General features: G+C 40.6%; 1 protein-coding gene across 1 annotated transcript in view; it reads right to left on the bottom strand.

Moving 5' to 3' along the window:
* Positions 1–15,579, bottom strand: part of LOC137976820 (polycystin family receptor for egg jelly-like) — a 41,048-nt gene extending 25,469 nt beyond the window's left edge. Inside the window, exons 1-13 of the mRNA XM_068824157.1 lie at positions 15,516–15,579; positions 13,350–13,973; positions 11,970–12,295; positions 11,216–11,348; positions 9,938–10,275; positions 6,669–6,807; positions 5,621–5,958; positions 5,177–5,244; positions 3,269–3,578; positions 2,441–2,579; positions 1,503–1,631; positions 894–1,031; positions 20–142 (exon numbers count right to left, since the gene is read on the bottom strand). Of these exons, the coding sequence (XP_068680258.1) occupies positions 20–142; positions 894–1,031; positions 1,503–1,631; positions 2,441–2,579; positions 3,269–3,578; positions 5,177–5,244; positions 5,621–5,958; positions 6,669–6,807; positions 9,938–10,275; positions 11,216–11,348; positions 11,970–12,295; positions 13,350–13,973; positions 15,516–15,579 (2,869 nt within the window). The remainder of the gene's footprint in view (positions 1–19; positions 143–893; positions 1,032–1,502; positions 1,632–2,440; positions 2,580–3,268; positions 3,579–5,176; positions 5,245–5,620; positions 5,959–6,668; positions 6,808–9,937; positions 10,276–11,215; positions 11,349–11,969; positions 12,296–13,349; positions 13,974–15,515) is intronic.
* Between the last annotated feature and the right edge of the window lie 4,421 nt (positions 15,580–20,000).

Genomic DNA, 20,000 nt, shown 5'->3' on the forward strand with positions numbered 1-20,000 from the left:
TAAAGAACCAACAATGTACCTTCACAATGAGTTCCATTTCCTTCGTAGCCTTGAGAGCATTTGCATGTATAGTTCCCAATTGTGTTTGCACAAGTTGCAAAGGGATCGCAGATGTGAACATTGGTTGCGCATTCATCTATGTCTGCAGTAATCAATCAATCAATCAATCAATCAATCAATCGATCGATCCATCGATCAAACAATATATAATAACCATAACAGTTAGTAAGGACAACAGAGATAGAATCAAGCATGTATGTAATTTACTTTTGTTTTCAATAGCAGAATCAAGTGTTGCTTAGACTACCAGTGCAGAATTTTTGCGCAACAATTTCAAGGTAGAAAGCATTGCAGAGTTTAGTGGGCATTCCTTCATGACTTGACCTATAACAGTCACTGGCAATCCTTTCTGTCCTCCACTGACTCAAAATGACAACAACCGGGAGCTTATATTCTCTGGCCTGGGCCAAAATCCCTCGTTACACACCGTCACAGACTTTTCCATCTCCGGAATATCCCTTGAAACATCCGCACTGAAACCCTCCCTGGATGTTGTTGCACCACGATCCATAAGAAGCGCAGTCGTCTAAATTTGATTGACATTCATCGATATCTATAAAATTAAGATATTTGTAAGTGAGAGGGATAATCTCCCAAGGTGTCGTTCTTTTTTCTTCGCATCCTTTTTGTTACAGTCTTTAAGTTGCCGCCTCATTGTTAAATGTTGTTACGTTGATTTTCATGGTTTATTGCATTGGTAACTGAAAACCGGAAGAAACTAAGTAAGACAGTAAACAAAGAAACGAAAAACAAACACAACTATTCAGAAAAGTGAATGGTTAAAGAAAAGTGTGCGCATTCTTTAAACACAAGGGAAAATGCCAATAATTTACCGGAGCATCCGTCTCCATCCCATGTGTACCCACTGTGACTGTTGCATTTGTATGACCCTTCAGTGTTGTTGCAATCAGCATTTGGGCCGCAACTGTGTGTTCCAGTTTGGCATTCGTCGAAATCTAGTAATAATTTGCGTAAATGGGAACGATAAACGCATAGGTATGTTTAAACATTGAACTTACCACGCAAGGGAGGTCTATCAATATTTAATGTTAATAATACAGGTGGTCATGCGCCTCACTGCAGTCATAGAAGCATCATTCTCAGAAAAAAAATAATAAATAAAGATCCGTTTTGCCTGAAATTCGAAGTGCACTGCGCCCAGATCTGTTTGATCACTTGAGATGTTAGGGTTAGGACCTTCAACCTTCTTTTTGCTCTTCCTGTTTTAAAAAGTAAACTGATTTCATTGCACGGTGTCCGCGTTGATACTGATGATTTTGAGTGAACATGAACGGAAACCTTAATCTTCCCGTTGGCGCGACACTCCATCTGCTTTAATGTGAGCAAACGACGGTTACTCAGTCTGGATCATCTGCCTTAATCTTTACGGGTGGATCGTGGATCGCTCTGACTCCTGAATGTGTAAAATAGTAAGAACTTACCCACACACTCGTGACCATCTCCAGAGTATCCCAAATGACAGTAACAAGTAAATGAACCCACAGTATTGTAACAATATGCCTTCGATGAGTGACAAGTATGGACGTTGTTCTCGCATTCATCGATGTTATCTACGCATCAGAAAAAGTAATTAAAAGAGCGCGCTCAACCACAGTGCTTCGCGCGCCGTTATTGTTGTTATTATCCGGGGACTCGTTTTTGCTCCTCAAATGCCGACCTGTTAGAAACACGAGCAAATATTCGTAAGCAAAGATGGACGAAAGCGGGTCTGATTTGATCGAAAAAAGTCGGAAAATTGCCCTTCTCTGTAATACAGAAAGTGAACACGAAATGAACACCATATTTTCACAAAAATACAGGAATTACACATTTTTATGGGCATTGCGTTGCTCTGCCAATTTTTGGAAAACACTTCCGCGCCTGAAAACACAACGTCGACCCCAGTATTTGAACGTCATCCGCACAAGGCTGCGAACACAAATTTGGACTACAAAAATTTGGATCGTGGATGAGCCTTTGGGCTGATTTCTATCGCGCATGATTTTGTCACGAAATAAAAATCACTGCGTGTCTAGCAGAAGAATCACTATACTGAAAAGATAGATAATTGTACCCAAAGGCCTGTTGAACACTGACCAGGTACGAAATTTGAAATGATATCTCCAAACGAAATGGCAAGGTACGTTGGAGACGAAACCTGGCCAATTCGTACCATTATCGCAAGGTCTGGTGTCATATTCACCAAGACCTCTGTCGTCGGAGGGTGAAGACAAATAATGAATTTTCCACTTAGTTTGCAGATAAATGGTGCACTGCTTTTGCTTAGAATCTCACTGGCACTTCCAAATATCGATGAAGTTGACAACCCACTTGCTATGCGTTTGGGGATTCCAAATGAAGAATGAATAACCAGTGATACCTTCACAACCGTACAGCTCCACCCTCATTGATATCCTGTCGTTCCAAGTTACTGGACAGAAGCGGATGTAACGTGCCCTGATTGGTAAGTTTAACTCATGATAAACAACTGTCTCCGAGTCGGTATTGCCACTAAACTCCTGAAACAGTTAAGGAAAAAACCGAAGTCCATCATGACGTGTATCCATTGAAAAGCGAAGTGGAGTTATAAATTTGCAAAAGTTGTTGTTGTTGTTGTTGTTGTGATGACATCTACGCAGGAAGGGACGGTTGAGGGCGTATATCATAGCAATTTAAACTCCCTGAAACGCCATAGAAACTTCAGAAGACAACATTATAGAAGTAAATTCTCTTTTTAATGACATGTTTTTCTTTTATGTTTTGCATAATTTTTTTTTCAAATTTTCATTATTTCCATACAAATCCTGTGGGCAATCTCAGCGGTAACCTGGGTGTCCTGTGACTTGACCAGTAAATGTGCCATCTCTCTCTAGAGATAAGTGCTACATGTTGGGAAATGGTTATGATTAGGACTATGGAATGATGGAAGTATTAGTTGCTGAAGCTTTGCCTTAATCAAAAACAAACAAACACACAGAAAAGCGAAATAACACAACATCTGAATACACTTTAATTCACCGGTAACAAAACGAGTAGAGGCCTGTGTCCCAAATGCGACCGCAAAGCATGCATGGATTGTTTGGCTGGACAGAACTACCATATTTGGTTGTTACATGGCCGTTATTCGGCCATTTTCTCGCCGTTTTTTCTCGCCATCTGCCAACTGTAAGTAACTCAACTGTAAAGAAATTTGAGAAGTCTGTTTTACCTTGGTCGAACTTTTTCCTTGTTCCACGTAGTATTGGAAATCGGCCCCATTGTCACTATGTTGCAGATTGTACGCTGTAACCCAACTAGGTTCATCTTCTTTTCCTTGAGTGGCTACTCGAGTTACTTTTATGTAATAACTCATCAGATCAATTTGAAGCCACTGGCTTGCGTCACTTGTATCACTTTCCCAGCCTCCAGCATATCCCCCGCCTTCTGGATTGTGAAGTCTCCCTCGTTTTGCCGCATGATAGCTGTTAAATGACGAGGAGGCATTGCGCCGCTTTCCATACCAAGGGCTCGGAGACATGCTAATAAGTATAAAACACACTATTCATGACTCACAACTTGAAACATAGTAGGGATTTTTGCTGAGGCTACCTGGTTACTTAGATTTCTTATTTTTGAGTTTTTCCTATACAACAAGCGGGCAGTGTAAGCGGTTACTGTCCAAGGAATGGCTAGCTTGCTTTTGCGTTTTGTATTTAATTACGCTTGTTGCTGTATTGTAATTTCCGCCTTTATGTTCCAGCCATGTGTCCATTAGCTTGCTCTTATCTGACGACACAAAATTCTCCTGATTTACACAAACGTTTCATTCTATTTTTTTTTCTTTGAAAAGTGTTGTATTGACATAATCGACTAACATGAACGTTGAAGGCTGACATGGAATAATAATTCCTACAACCAACTCTCATCTCCAAATCTCAAGCCGTCCGAGAGAATTTACCCATACCTCTTTGTTTGTATTACAGGCTTAAGGTTAGCAACATTTATTACATGGAGGACAGTGTTGCCCTGAGAGCAAAGACAATCGTAGATTCCATACACCACTCCATCCAACATCCGATTGGCGTATTAATTTATTGTTCACTCGAGAGAAACGGTATCTTCTCGCCACCGTATAATATCTTCTATTTGTATGTCAGTACTCAAATACAGTTGAACCCCGATAACTCAAACCTCCGAGGGAAAGTGGAAAAAAGGTTCGATTTGTCCAGGGTTCGAGGTATCGGGAGGTGGATGAAAAGTCGAAATATCAGGGAACTAGTATAGGTAATAGCATGACCTGTAGTGGTATTTGGCAATAATACCGCGAGTGATATTTCAAAATTCTCCAAAATACCACGAGCCGCGTCTCATGTCGCCTCTAATTTCGTGGCAATTTGCATAATTTTGATTACAAGGATTTGTATGAAATCTTCAAAATACGTTTAAGGTCGTTGCAGCCAAAATCTTTTCTTTATATTTCATGAAAATAATGTCACTACAAATGACTTTTAAAAGAATTTTCGTTGTCAAAATACTGCTTCCGCAGCGAAGTTACATAGGTTCGAAGTCGGTCAAAATCCCATACATTAACTGTAATTTTTAGCCGTGTTTGCCCCCCCCCCCCCCCCCCCGACCAATATGGCGTCATTATGCGTGAGAAGGTCTATTGCGAGATCGGTCTTGATAAAATAATTAGGATAGCATACGCGCACTCTCATTGGTCAATAGGAGTGTTTAGATGAGAGTATGTAAACACGGTTGTGACCACGCGAATATTGATTGGCTCACGTTGTCAGACGTACATTTTGATTGGCTAATATGAAATATGATTGCCCAGAGCCTGTGTTAAGAAATTATATTTCAATCAAGAGATAAATCACATTTTCTTTTTCCGTATTTTAACAGCCTCATCGCAACACGAGTGGGGTTGAGAGAATTCTCAACAGTTATGCAAACCCTCGACTGCGTCTCGGATTTGCATAACTGTCTCGAATTCTTCCAACCCCGCTCGAGTTTAGATGAAGCTATGTAAACACGGAAAAAAAGTCCTATTGCTCAAACAGTACCTTTGCAACCATATAGTTCGACTCTCATGGCTATCGCTACATGCCAAGTTTTCGGTTGAAAGCGTATGTACCGTGCACTGATTTCTGGGTTTATCTCGTGGTACGTAAGGCTGTCGGTGTCTGTATTTCCTGTAAAATCCTGTAGAATTGAAAATGGCAAATTATTACCATCCTGTTAACTGCATTTTTTTGAGATAATCATATGTCGTTCATCATTTAAGGACAGCTTGCAAATGGCTGTTAAAATCACAAATACCGGTAACCATCGATGGGAAAATGTCATTCAAAAAGGTAATTCAACTAAGACGTCTCTTTTTCTTTTGGCTAAATAAGCTTATCGGGGAGAAAACTAGGCCTTTGATTGCTGAAAAACAAAACAAAACGGACAAAAAACAGAAACAAACAAAATAACAACAGAGGCACACATCCATTGTCCCATTTATCCACTCTAAATGAATCTGATAAGGCAGCATTGATTTTCCTTACTGTCTGTTCAATAGAACAAACAGCTTTACCTTGATGGAGACTTGGCCTTGTTGTACGAAGTATGTGAAGTTCACTCCTTTGTCACTGTACTGCAGATAATACGAAGTTACTCTTTCGAGGTTGTTACCCTGATTTCGTCCTTGCGTAGCAACGCCTCTTAAAGTGGTGTAGTAGTTTTTCAAATCAATCTGTAGCCACGGGCTGACATTGTCAGTCACCTGAGGTGTCCAGGAGACCTTTTTGACTGACGTTGCTTGAAAGCGAAGTCTTCCTTGATTGGCGGCGTGATCTTCATCCAGCTGAGAGGATGCACTCATCTGTTGGTCGGTTATCTCTCCACTTTCCAAGCCCAGAGAACCCAGGCATTCTGAAATTACATCAGCAACTAAGAAACTGAATGTTCAGATCCTTCGAGAAAAATACGAGTCTCCTATTAAGGGTGACCGATCTTAGGGTAGCTCAGTCATTACTTAAAACTCAAGAGAAACCATCCAAAAACACGAAAAAGAAAGAACGAAAAGAAACGAAATTCCGAGTGTGAACAATCGGAACGGATGAATATCACGCGCGCTTGTCACAATGGCCAACAAATCTGGATAGCGCGTAACATGTTAGCGCTCCCTCGAGAATAACCTAAGTGATACCAGAATCCACAATTTACCTTTTCACCTTTCGGGTAAACAAGCAATGCAGCAGTTTTGTCTAGTGGGAACATAACCAAGAGAAAGCCATACGCCTATAAGCTTCCCCTCGCTGTACAGGACATAAACTATACGTAAATGGCGCATAGGACCAGAGGGTGCGTTCAATTAGACGTATTCCGTAGTTGAAATTCAGAAAACGGTATCTAAAGTCTATTCTATGAAGCTTTTAGAGTTGCCAGAACGCCAACTATGCCTCAAATATTGTATTCCAGCAGTTACAGGAAGGTCTTCAGATGAATCTTGAAGCTATTTCAGATGGATCTAGAAGCTATTTAATTTCGCCTATTCTCATTCCACAATAGGTTTTATCGCATACAACCTGGTGCAATCTTAGCCTATTAAAAATTCACGGAGAAAATGTCCTATGGCATACCTTTGCAACCATAGAGCTCTATCCGCATTACTACAGCTTCCGTCCACGCTGTTAGGTAAAAGCGGATGTAACGTGCTCTGATTGATGGGTGTAAGTCATGGTAAACAACTGTATCTTTGTCTGAGTTTCCAGCACATTCCTGTAACATGCATATAGAAACCTTTAATGTATCTCTTCACACCCGCTTTGCTAGCAAGTAGCATTTCCTTCTTTGCCAAGCAATTGGATTTCCCTCCTGAAATAGCTATTTCGTGGATTCTGCTTCAGCTGACGCTCACACCGCACGCATTAAATGATTTTGTTGCCTAACTAGAATTGTTTTCACTTGTCTCCGCAGCACACGGAGTCCCGTTTTCGCACTCTAGTACTTTGACGGTATACAATAGGCTATTTCCGAGTTCATGTCGGCCTCTTTTTAACAGTGAGTCCAAGAGCAAAAGCTTTTGATAGTAATGAGTTTACTTTGCATATGAGCAAAAAAACAGGATTTTCATAAGAAAGACTTAGGCTCGCTTTGAAGAAAAGGCTCAAGTGAACTGATAAATGGCGTATCTGTGAGTCCTACCTCCTTTCCATGGTTTGCGCAGTGGGAACGCCCACCGAAACAATTTGTTCTTAATTCTGTAAACTGACATTATTCCTGCTGTTACTTATTTTCAGTTGCTCCGTTTTGTCTCTATTCTTTAAGAATTAATTACCTATTCACTTATTTATCCTGATGGTTTGCAGTGGCACCGCAGGTACGTTATTCAGTTATGGATAACTTCATCCAGCGTATGACTCATTATCCAGCGTCAAATTTTTTACGTCGAACACGCTTGCTATGATATTTGTTCATCTCCTCACGAATAGGATGTGTAGATTCAAGATTGCATGTGGTAACGTAGAACGTTTTCAGTCTCAGTTATGAAACTGGGACGTTGACTTACATACAGGACTAGGCTATCGAACCTTCAAACGGCTAAGGCTTGCTGAAAGTGCATTTTCAATGCACTGAATCACCATTAAACAAAGCAATTTTTAGTCGAATGTCGAAAATAGTTGCGCAGTTACTTTGGTTTGGGTTTTTGCTTGCGCTAGGATTTGATCCCCTGAATCCGCAATCGGATGAAAAACTAAACAGAGCCAATTGCGACTTACTTAGTCAGTCGTTTCGCTTGGTCGCTGGCTGCCTGCTTTAATTGCTTCGTGTTTAGATTGGGTAAAGTTAAACCAAGTCGTTAATGACTTTAATTTCTGGCTAGCTGAAGGGTGTATTTCTTTCAGAACGTGAACGTGAATGTGAACGTGATTGGCTCTGTAATTAATTTGATTTTGGTTTTAAACCACGTAACGTATAGTTTGAGGTCTCAAGGGAGTTGTCATGATCACGCTTTACCTTCTTCACACTTTGCCCTTCTCCCATGTAGAAGTGGAATGCTGTCTCCTCGTCAAAATCACTGTATTTTAAGTTGTAGGCTATTACCCATTGATAAGTGATATTATCTACGTTGTATCTTCCTTGGGTTGCCACTCGAGTTATCCTTGTGTAGTTACTGAGGAGATCAACTTGGATCCACTGATTAGTGTTTGAGGCCGCTACCCAAGCTCCAGTTCCACGGTTGTGTAGCCTGCCCTGATCGGGCGCTTGATTTAGAGCATACCAGGAAGAGGCCGTGAGTTGTCCATCAGAGATTGCTCCATTTTGCATACCGAGAGCATCTACGCATTCTAAAGGTGATTAAGGCGTATCATGTGTATTAGTGTTTTGAGACTTACGGTCTATTTACTTTTGCCCTCATAAAGACTTCAACTGGTATTCTTTAAATTGCAAGAAATATCGCACCCTATTTATACCGCATTGACACTTAGCGCTGGTTTGTAAACGTTCATTAATTTATGTTCCCAAGTAAAAATAAATAAATAAATAAAATAATAATAATGATAATGATAATAATAAGAAGAATAAAGCATTCCTTAATACCTCTGCACCCATGCAGTTCCACCCTCATTGCTATATTTTTTTCCCATTCTTGAGGTCGCAAACGAATGTAGCGTGCTCGAATTGCTGGGTTCAGCTGATGAACCACTTCCTCCCCACTGTTCGTATTCCCTGTAAATTCCTAAAATATCAATAAGGACAAGAACATTTATTGGAAATGATATTACCCCGAAAAGATGTTATTGTCCATTCAATAAGCGTATCCACCACAATTCCCCTCTATGTAACTAATTCTGTTGTCAATTTGCTGTTTCGTACGATTAGTCCCCTGCTCTTTAGTCTGACTCCTCTATCATGGAGTCGCTCGTCGAAGTAAAGCATAATACTGCATCAAGCGTTAAGTATCTTGCGTGGCGAAGTAACTTTTGAATAACCGATTGCCTGCTCTGAAAATTGAGATAATTTTTCTCTTTTTCAGTCGTACGATCAATTATGTTAGGGTTAAATACGAGACGAGATCACGATGCTCCTTCACCTTATTTAGGGGCTATTTACATGGAGGAAGGAAGATCCTAGCACTAGCGAAACAATTTTCCGTTTGGTTTACACGCAGAAATTTCGGTTGCAGTTATGGTTCATAATTAGTAAAAAAAAAAAATGCTGCTGAAAGGCGGGAAGCCGCCATCTTTGGTTCTCTATCCCTAGTGCTAGTATCTTCCGAGTGAATGCAGTTTACATGGTATTAAGATCTTCCTAGTGCTAGGGTCTTCCTATCTCTGAGCTAGGAAGATCCCAGCGCTAGGGCCAAGTACAACGTTTTGCATGTAAACTGAATACAGAAAAGATATGACGCTAGGATGATCCGCCTCCTAGGCTCTTCCTAGTGCTAGGATCTTCCTAGCCTCCCTCCATGTAAAGAGCCCTTTACTGAGTTCCAGGTGCATTCATAAATCTATCAAGCAACAGTTTTTGAGAACCCATTGTTTGTTGATGGTATCAAAGTTTCTGCCATTTTCAACGGCGTTTCGTAACAGCTCTTAAATATGTCTAAGTGGCTTTGGTTGCTTTTTGGAGGTTGAAGCCAGATGAAAACATATGCTGTAGTGACTGTTCGAGTACTAACTGAATGGCTTAAGCCCCACATGGTGTGACGCCATCTTTGCTTGATGCAGACTTTCTGAGGTACTACGTGCCCTTTCGTGTTCATTTTCGCAAGGTTAGAAATATACGAAAAGTCAAGGCAACAACAACGAATAAGTGAAATAACATCAATAAATAAATAAATTAATTGATTGATTGATTGAAATAATAAAAAAAAGAAAGAATTGGTGCATAGATTATAGTCTACCTTAGCTTCGCCTTGTCCTTGTTCCTTGTAAAATGTGAAGTTTGCTCCGTCATTACTGTACTGAAGTTCGTACTCCGAAACCCATTGACCACATGTACAAGATCCTGTTCTTCCTTGTGTTGCAACGGCTGTTACCTTTGTGTAGTAATTGGCCAGATCGATCTGAAACCACTGATTTTCATCGTTTATCTTGGATACCCAAGAACCTGACCTGTTGTTGTATGCGAAGAAGTGTCTTCTTCCCTGGATAGCGGCATGGTTTTCACTATATTCTGAGGTGGCACTGATCTGTGCGTCTAGGATCGCGCCACTTTTCATGCCAAGATCAACTGGGCATTCTAAAAGTTCCAGAAATAATGCGTTGGCAGAGCGTTAATTCTTGGTCGTACAGACGTTTCAATGGGAAAAATACAGAAATCCGCTGTCGTGACATACACCCTATTCCAAGATGGCCACCATTTTAATAGGGTTTTGTTTTTGTTCAAATTAAGGGCTAATTTGAATAAAAATAAAGGGATATTAAAATACCGACCATTTTGAAATAAGTTGCATTGCCATGACATTATGCAGAAATATTGTATCGTTCGATTTCAAGACCAGTCCCTAGGGTCCGGGGGAAGAGGAATTGCTGGCAGCGGTCTTGTACCCGGGTTGGGGGGGGGTTGTGGGGGTAGGGGTCAATCGAAAAAAACAACAATAACAACAGCAACTTCTATTTCTTGTGAATTACCTCAGTTCACATTTGACGCGACAGTGCCGGGCCTCGTGGAGAAGACTGGGAACTGGGAAAACCAGCACAATTTTTCCATTTTTCCACCGTTCCTTTATATAGTTTTACTGGTCATGCTTGATTTGTCGTTTGTCTCTGATATACTAAGCGTTGTGTTAAGATGGATGATTCGCTTTTCCGGGAAAAGAAATATCCACCGAGAACACACTCAACTTGCTGGATGCGGAACTTGCAGAAACTGAATTACACAAAACTAAAAAAACTAGAGCGGAGTGTTTTGGACTTCTCTTACGGTATACACCCTTAATAAACTGATTCAAAGGTTCTTCTAAGTGCATACTTGACAATTTTCCACGCACCGAGGAATGTCAAGTTGTAAATATTGTTACACATTTTTTTCTTGTTGTTTCAGATGTGGTTTTTGTATTGCCTTCAGCTGGAAGACAAAACGTACCTCAGCATTGTTCATCGTTTTTTGCTCGATGGATAGAATAGACACACAACTCTGTCAATACAAGGACATGCAGTAGAGATGTTTGAGCACTCACTCTTATAGGCCTCGACTCTCATGCAGTTCCACGTCACTTGCTTTGTCGGATAAAAGCGAATGTACCTAGCTTCTAATGACACAGGCAAAGCGTGTTGGTCAACAGTGTGGCTGTCACCTTGCCTATGGAATTCCTGGACGACAAAACAAAACAAAACGTTCGATTTCACTTTGTGTTATCTACTACCTCCATTAAATAAATGCGTAACAGTTCGAAGGACCTAGGTTAAAGAATTTCTTAGAACAAGAAATTAGTGTTATAAACACGCTTCTGACACGCGATTCAAATTCTCACGCCCGAAACCTCAACTTTCGAATCTAGTTCCTTGGCCAAAATGCAGGGTCGCGAGCGTTAACAAATTTCCGACCTGTACCCCCCACTCCAATCCGTTTACAGTATTGAATTTGAATAGTTTCAGAAAGCAAGATAAGTGCAGGGAAGGTAGGGCATTTCTCAATATTTTTCGGGGGAATGGGGGGTTAAGAAAGGGATCAATGGGATTAAAAGATGCAGTGTTAAATCGGGTTGAGTTAGTTTCTGTGTTTGTTTGGCAAGTGTGCGAAGGACTTATGAGCTGCGTTGTAGTTTTCCTTACTATTGTTTCTTCCTAGTACCTCACCATTAAATTTAAATTACTTATTACTCGACCATGTCTTTCTACTCCACTTGCACTTCATGCTTACAGTGCTTCCTAAATCATGGAACGCTCAGTGAAGTAATTTACGTCGGATACCCTGATAACAACAAATCTCACCACCACAGTGCCATTTTCGCCTGTGTACCACTTCCAATGTGATCCGTCCATTGAGTATTTCAGCATAAAGTCAGTCACCCATTCATCTCCAGTTAAATCGCCCTGAGTGGCCAAGCCACACAACACATGTGTTTGCCCCAGATCTATTTGAAGCCAGTCGTCAATTCGTTGAGCTTCTGCAGCACACCAGCCGTCGCTTGTTTCACCTTTAAGGCGACCGTAAACTGCTTGGGAATTAGAGCCGCTATAGTGTGTGGAGGCAGTCATCTGACTGTCAGGGATTGTACTGGTGTTTGCAATGCCAACAGCATTAAAGAAGCAGTTTTCTGAAAATAATCGTGATTGTACTATGTTACGCTCTGGTTACTGTTGTAGTATGTACTCCCTCAAAGTCGCCATGGTGAACAGCGATGCAGACGAAGTACATTCAACCGCGCACCGGTGGCTCAGTTGGTTGAGCACCGGGCTGTCACGCGGGAGGTCATGAGTTCAACTCCGGCCGGACCAACACTCAGGGTCTTTAAATAACTGAGGAGAAAGTGCTGCCTTTGTAATTACATCTGCAAACGGTTAGACTCTCTAGTCTTCTCGGATAAGGACGATAAGCCGGAGGTCCCGTCTCACAACCCTTCAATGTTCATAATCCTGTGGGACGTAAAAGAACCCGCACACTTGTCGTAAAGAGTAGGGCATGTAGTTCCCGGTGTTGTGGTCTGGTCTTTCTGGTCTGGATAGGGTAGGGTGGAGCACCTCGCATAGGACCTCGAGTCCTGTTCGTGCTCCTTCCCTCTGGGTGGGTTTGCCCAGTAGAAGAGACAAACCAGATGTCTCGTAAAAACATAAGTTTGAGTTGCTTTAATTTGTAGCTATATCGGCATCATGTTACACAAGGATAGTGGGTTTCGGTGAATTCAATTACGTTAGCAGCGTGAATTGAAAGAACATTTTAAGGTGCTTTAGCAACGAGGACGGCAGCGGCAACAATTTTTAACACCGCAAAATAATGACGGCGAAGTTATTATTAATTCTACTTGACCACTGCAGGATGCCAAGTCCGAGACTTGAGGGGCATTGACATGTGACATTCAGGGATAGGAAAATATTCTGGAGTATTCCTTTAGCTGCGGCTCTTCCTATCCAGGCGGCAGAATTGCAAGAATTGAAATCCGATTACTGCCCATTGCGTGGGAAATAGGGTTACTGGACAAAGCTTCTTTTAAGCTAAATCCAAATTTGCGTACGATGTTATGCAAAATGACAATTACTGAATGCTTTGCGGCGATCGATTGATAGTGAGCGTTATTTGGTTGCTTTTTGCTTTGATTTGTAACATTTGTACTTGGTTAGTTGGGACGGATACCAGATTCAAGACCTTCGTACCTGCAACTTGATTCCTGATAGCCTGAATTTCCCCTGGAGTCAAACTTCTGTTGTAGATTTGCAACTGGGTTATTCTACCCTTTAAGTAGCTTGAATTACCGAGTTTTGCGCCCATTCTGATGCTTTTCTCCGTTGAAAGATCGAGCCCAGCTCCGACGTTCAATTTCTGAACGATACCATCTACCCATAGCCTGACTTCACCAGAAGTTTGATTGTAGGATGCACCGACAAACTGCCATGTTTCGAGCAAACGATCATGTTGCAAAGCTGCTATCTGTGACCCATCTTGTCTTCTAACTAAGCGGAAATATGGTTTGCTGTCAAGAACCCCAAAGCTAACTCCCCAACTTATCGTTCCGTAAGAAAAAATTGGCCCATCTTGGCCACTATGGAACAGCCAGCATGTTACGGTTATCCCATAACGCACATCGAGCGGCCCTCCGTCACTGTTGGGAAACTCGATGTAACTATTTGACGTTCCCTTGAATCTGTAAGAGCCCTGTGTGAGTCCGGTGGGACCTTGAGCCAGTGTGACTTCACCAGAGACTGCTTCTGCTATTCGGCCTTTTATTTCTGTGGTTCCATAGGTGCCATTGAGAGGAAAATGAGCGACGAGGCCTGGAACTAAATAATTAGGTAGCTGAGTTTTTATCTCACAGTTGACTTGCCTGGAAACTTTTTGCGGCGTGCACAATGAAACAGACAGACACTTAACGCTCTTGATGGCTGAGTTGGAGTGGTGGTTGCAACATCGCTTAGCGCGAAAACAAGCTCTTGTAAATTGAAAATCCGCGGCTACCGGAATTATCGAGATAAGTAAATTATAGATTATTTTATAATGAAGCGATTGACTTTTCTAATATTCTCGCGCAACATAATGTGAAAAATAGATAAATAAATAGAAGACAAAAAACTAATAAAGAAACAGAAAGAGGATTGATTCTCCAATCAAACCAAGCACCCCTTATAAATTAAAGATGATTGTCTGAATGGTTGCTCGACAGCACAGCTGGATATTCAGAAACGGTGGTCCCATTTTTTCGTCGGTACTTGCGACTTAAGTTTTAAAGGTTTCGATCAAAAAGCGAATAGAAGTGCTCGGCCCAAAACGACTTACGTCTGGATCGTTTTCAGGCTTTTTTGTGGCTGGTTAAGTTGCTTCGTCAACTGCGATGATCACTCTCGCATTAAGTATAATTGCACATCCGCATTTCAAATATGTGGTATGTCATACATTCTCTATCGCACATTCACCCATTACAAGTGACCGTCTCTCCCAGTTGGCTTGTTATCTCAGTTGGTAGAGCAATATGCAACGCAAAGGTACTGTACTGCATGAGTTGCTTCATTAACTGCATTGACCACTCTCCAAACTTCAGATCTTTAGTAGTGTTGTTTGGAGTGATCATATGTGGTTCACAGATTTGAACCAATGTATCGCTTGATATTGATAACGAGATGTGCCAAGCAATTTTGGCCAGCTCCAGGATCGTTGTTTGAATTCTCTCCGATTACCGTACAGATTGAATGTGGTAAATCGTGGGTTATAAAGTTTGAAATGAAGGCGAAATAAAGTTTGCACCAACAGCTTCAAGTGAAATTTAACCAAACCTTTGGAGACGGGTCGAGTTTGTTTGAGTTACAGGATGTTCGAGCTACAGTGGCTTAATAAGACCCCAGGGTGTTAGAGTATTCACTTCATCATATTTATCAGCAAACTGATTGTGTATACGAGTATTATACGCAAGGGAAATCAAGTTGAGAACATGCATAATGTTAGAGAATACATTGCACAACAGCTGTGTCTTTATGTGCAGACTTTCAGTTACGTTGAGTTCGTGTCTTTCGACATGCGTCAAACTAACGCGGATCTCATTGTATTTAGTTCCTGATTCGAATCGAAACCAAAAAAAAAAGAAAGAAAGAAAGAAAAAAAAGCGCTTTAATTTTAAATTTACATTGACAGTTAGACCAACTATGAAAAAATATGGAAGATCATGAAACTGGCATCAGCTTATTTGTTATGTGGTCGGTTCTGACTTTTGATTTTAACTAGCACCGGACGTGGTTTCGGTCGTCCAACATGCTGGTAAGAGCCGCATATACGTTCAAGTCAACTTATAACGGAGAGTGCTGAGATCTAAGATCAAAATAAGGGAAACAAACCTCCATCAACGAGGAATCCATATGTCATCAGTATCAAGCCTCCTAAGAAAAGACGGAGAGCCATTTTCTGAAAGTAAAGAAGAGAGAAAATCGCATCAATGGAAGAGAAGATTGTTTTGCTGCGTCTTCTAAAAAGATGACAACTATCCCACTCAATTTCGAGATTTACCTTTAGTGCAACGGTAAGACCGTCGGTGCCCATTTTGTTTACAGGTTTTTAACCCGACAGAGCCTTTACAATCCAGACAGAAAACGTTTTTTTTTCTTTCTGTTCACCACGATTTCCAGACCTCAGTAAACGTTTGAAATTTGGAAACAAAACGTTTTTTTTGTTTTTGTTTCCTTTAGAGATTGATGATCTCCGTAGGTATCGTGAAAAGCAGCTGGGTTTAATGAACTGAAATGAAACCTGTTCAAATTTTAATCTGAATTCCACAGAGACGTCAGCACAGAATTTACAAAACGGAGACGATTTTTTTTTCCTCTTGAAAGTTCTCATTGCAATATTTTGGGGGGTGTTTTGCGCAATTTAGTTGACGGAGTAGTCAGATCCATCCCGGCCTACAGAGCTAGAGGCTGTTTAACGAGGACTATACTTCCTCTTGGAATTGAAAACTAGGCGGACAAATGACTAACAAATCAGATATCGATGCAGTCTCGGTAAAACAAAAGCTATTTTTATTTCGCTCAATTAGTTTTGCTTTGCTTAATTAAGCACGCAGAGTCTAGAGAGACGTCAAGGAACCACCGGATATTGTTGTATAATAACAATTAGAAGAAAAAAAAAATGCGAGAAGAAACCGAAACTGCTTTCAAAATGTTAAATTTCGGAAATCAATGAAGTATGCTTATTAAAGACCACCACCGTAATAGGTTGGTCATCTGCAGACTGGGTGGACTGGGTGAACAAAGTTTTAATATAAATAGGTAATTCAAATTTCACAAGATGTTGATACGGATACTCAATAGAAGAAGAAACTTGGGGAAAAAAAAGAGAGCGATCGGGGAAGCAACTGTCAAGTTTTCGCTACCTAACACTTTTCTAAAAAAGGTAGGCCATGGTTACTTTACTATGAAGATAAATATAAAATTTCGTGGAAGGTTATTGACAAAGGTCATTGTTCAAAATTCTACAATACAGATAGTGAACCCGACAGAATAGGTTTCTATATATCGGAATTTTTTTGTAAATGTTATCCTTTAAAAACAATGCCTTTTTGTGGTTTCAATAGTAAGACATCAAGGGAATTCTTATCATCAAGTGTTATTATATAAACACTTTAAAATATTAACAAATCCTTTTTTGGCGATCAATTTGATAGAGACGGCTCCCAACAGTGTTATTTCATCAAAGAAGCTCCTGGAAGGTGTCATATTTTCGTTAGTAACGCATAATCTTCTTTAGCATTTAAAACTACGGATAGAGTTCCAGGACTACCACCTTTGTTAATCAAAAGACAAGAACGAAAAAACCAACCAAACAAAAAAACCAAAAAAACAAAACGAAACAAAGCAAAACGAGAACAAAAACAAAACAAGAAAATTAAAAACAAAAAGCAACAAAGAAACGACTTAAATTTGACTAGTTACGATGTTAAATTCACCGAAACGTGCACTTCTCACTGGATTCACTTTTTTGGCAAACTACTCGAAGGAAAAGGAGTTGAAATCTAACCAGTTTTGACTAAGCTGCTGTTAGAGCCTCACATTTTAATTCGATTGATCAGATTTAGTACGTCCGGACACATTTCTAACTCGTTTATTGCGCATGCGCAATGAACGAGTTATTGTATTTAACGAAAAACGCGGGTGCTCGATCGCTCGCTCGCTCGTTGGGCTGTAAACAATATGCAAATGAGGTACGCTCGCGGCTTACTTTTAAATTGCTGTCCATCTTTACCTAAAATAATGTTTTAAAGGTGTAAATTAAAAGATATAGGCTTAAAGAAGACTCGGCGGTCGAAAATGAGAGCATCGAGAATCGTAAAAGCGATGAGCCGCACAAGTTCTCACTCGATGCGGACTTCCGATGGATTTTAGAGAAACGGAAACGGTACGGTTATGGTACGGTAAATGTGCATTTAGCGAGCGAAATGATATAAACGAAAAGCACTTATTTATTGTATCGCTAAAAACAACGAAATAAGAACGGAAAAAAAAAATAATGGCAATCAATCCCCACCCGGACTCGATCGCGGGTCCCTAGAATCGCAGACTTAACACAGAGGGCTCGAGTGCGTACGATGAAGTTGTCTGTTGCTTTGTCCTTCCCGAACAACTGTGAGTATATTTTGTATTCGTGGATTTTTCAGACGCTCGACAGTGCCTTTTTGTAAGATAAAATTACATGGATTTCTTTTTTCTTTTTAAACAGATTTCTATTATTTCGATTATTCAAGTCCTGTTAGCGTAACCCATGGAGATCTGGCAGGAGGTCTGTCCTTTCAATTTTTGCAAGTTACGACTGTGTTTAGAAAAAAAATTTAAGAAAATAAAGATTGTCGGGGAGTAGGCTGTAGTGCCAGTTCCGTGAGAGTTGTCATTGAAAAGAGGAGCTAGCGATTTCTTAACAGTCTGCGGGACTTGTCGTTCACTAAATGCCTCTGTTTTTCGTTCACCCAGGGTATTACAGAACCTATCAAGAGGGTTTTGTGTAGCCATATATTTAATGTGAAAGCTGTCCCTAAACCTTTCCAGACGCTGTCATATTTTTGCCAAAGCTAAGCATCCCGTTGCAAAGGAACTGCAGAGAACCGACGCTGTTTTTTTCTATTCCTTGCAATGACTATGGTCGTGAGTACATCGGACAGAGCAAACGTCAGTTTAGTACACGTTTAAAAGAGCAACAAAAAGCGGGTTTTCTTTGCAGAAAGGAAAATTCCGCTATGTCGGAGCATGCTTGCCAAACCAACCATATACAATTGCGTGGGATATTTTTAAAACTATCACCACAATCCGGCGGTACCATCGACGTCTTTAGAAGCGTGACACATCAACTCCGCTCGCGTTCCTTATAACCGTGATGCTAGCGGCTGTTTACGTGACACCTATTTACACCTTATTAAAAGAAAAAGACGCTAATTGGTGAGCATATAAAACGACCCTTGTTACAGCGTTAGATCACCCCTGATGAAGGCACTAGGCAGGAGTGTCGAAACGTTGGTTAGTGAATTGTAACTTTTTAAGTTACGTTCGCTAAATCTTCAAACCAGAGTAGCTTCAAACTATGTCTAAATACCTCTCTACTTGTGCTAATTATTCATATCTCACGTTCACTATGAACATGCAGTTAAGAAATTTGTATTCAATTCGACGCTGTTTATATGGCACGGGGTCGGAGGAAGAGCTTTCTGCTCCAACTTTTCTCTTTTCGTCCAAATTTTTCTCATCAAATTATCTCTATATTGGACACCATGTAGTCGTAGTACATATACTAATGGATGCCTATAATTTTGGACCACATGGTTCAGTGTTGTAAGACCTCGTCGTCGAGAGATTTCTATGTTGTTGGATTAAATTTATTTGGAAGAAATCAATCTTCTTGTTTCGGATTGCTCTGGTCCCCTGGTTCGCTTTACGCGACACCACTACTGCTAACCTCGCTGGCAACATTCTGGTATAGTTTTCGCAAGATGCATTTACCTCAATCGAAGCGTTTCATTAGTTACAGAAAGTAATGGTAATGAAGGGCATCGAGTGTCGTATTCTCTTTTTCATTCCCCGTCGCAAGGCGCACACAGAGAACAGGGTGGGAATTAATAACCTTGAAGAGAATACTGTGCACTTCCACTAACAACGTGTTCGTTGATTCCCGGACAGGGCAATTTGGCTAGTCACGAATTCCTGCAATCCCACGGAATTAATAGGAACGAGACTCGCTACAAAACTAGTGAAAAAAATTATAAGGAATTTTGTGACCGATAGCCTTTTCTAATTGTTTGCTATAACAGCTGGTTGGGGAAGGAAAATGCTCGAAATTGCGCTCGTAAGGGAGGAAACAAAACGACTAAAACACCATAACCCTATTTCAGACCGTTCCAGTTATACCGTGGCATGCACAGTCCTACGCTTGATTGTAACCTAGCGAATGTCTCGAATTCAGTTTACTCGGCCGGGCACTTGACTGGTGCTCCAAAAGAAGGTGCCTTTATCAGGTATGATATCGACATATAATTGACACACCTGCATTTTTATGGGTGTGAAATCTCTACAAATGGCAGAAACTGCCCTTATGTGAAAAACACATTTTCCATGTCATGGTTTAATTGTTTTTTCTTTTACCTTTCTTTCTGTGATTAACGAATGTGAATATTGCCAAGATACAACTTAATTATTCATGTTTGTTTGTTTGATTGTTTTGCGTGTGTGTTCGCGGTTATTTTACTACGATACTTATACCCAAAGATAGTGCATTTTTTGAGATACTGTACAAATTCAAAGAGTTTTTAAGACACCGTTGAGACAAGGCAGTGAATGATCATCTCA

The sequence above is a fragment of the Montipora foliosa genome, chromosome 11 (assembly GCF_036669935.1).
Source record: "Montipora foliosa isolate CH-2021 chromosome 11, ASM3666993v2, whole genome shotgun sequence".
Classification (NCBI taxonomy): domain Eukaryota; kingdom Metazoa; phylum Cnidaria; class Anthozoa; order Scleractinia; family Acroporidae; genus Montipora; species Montipora foliosa.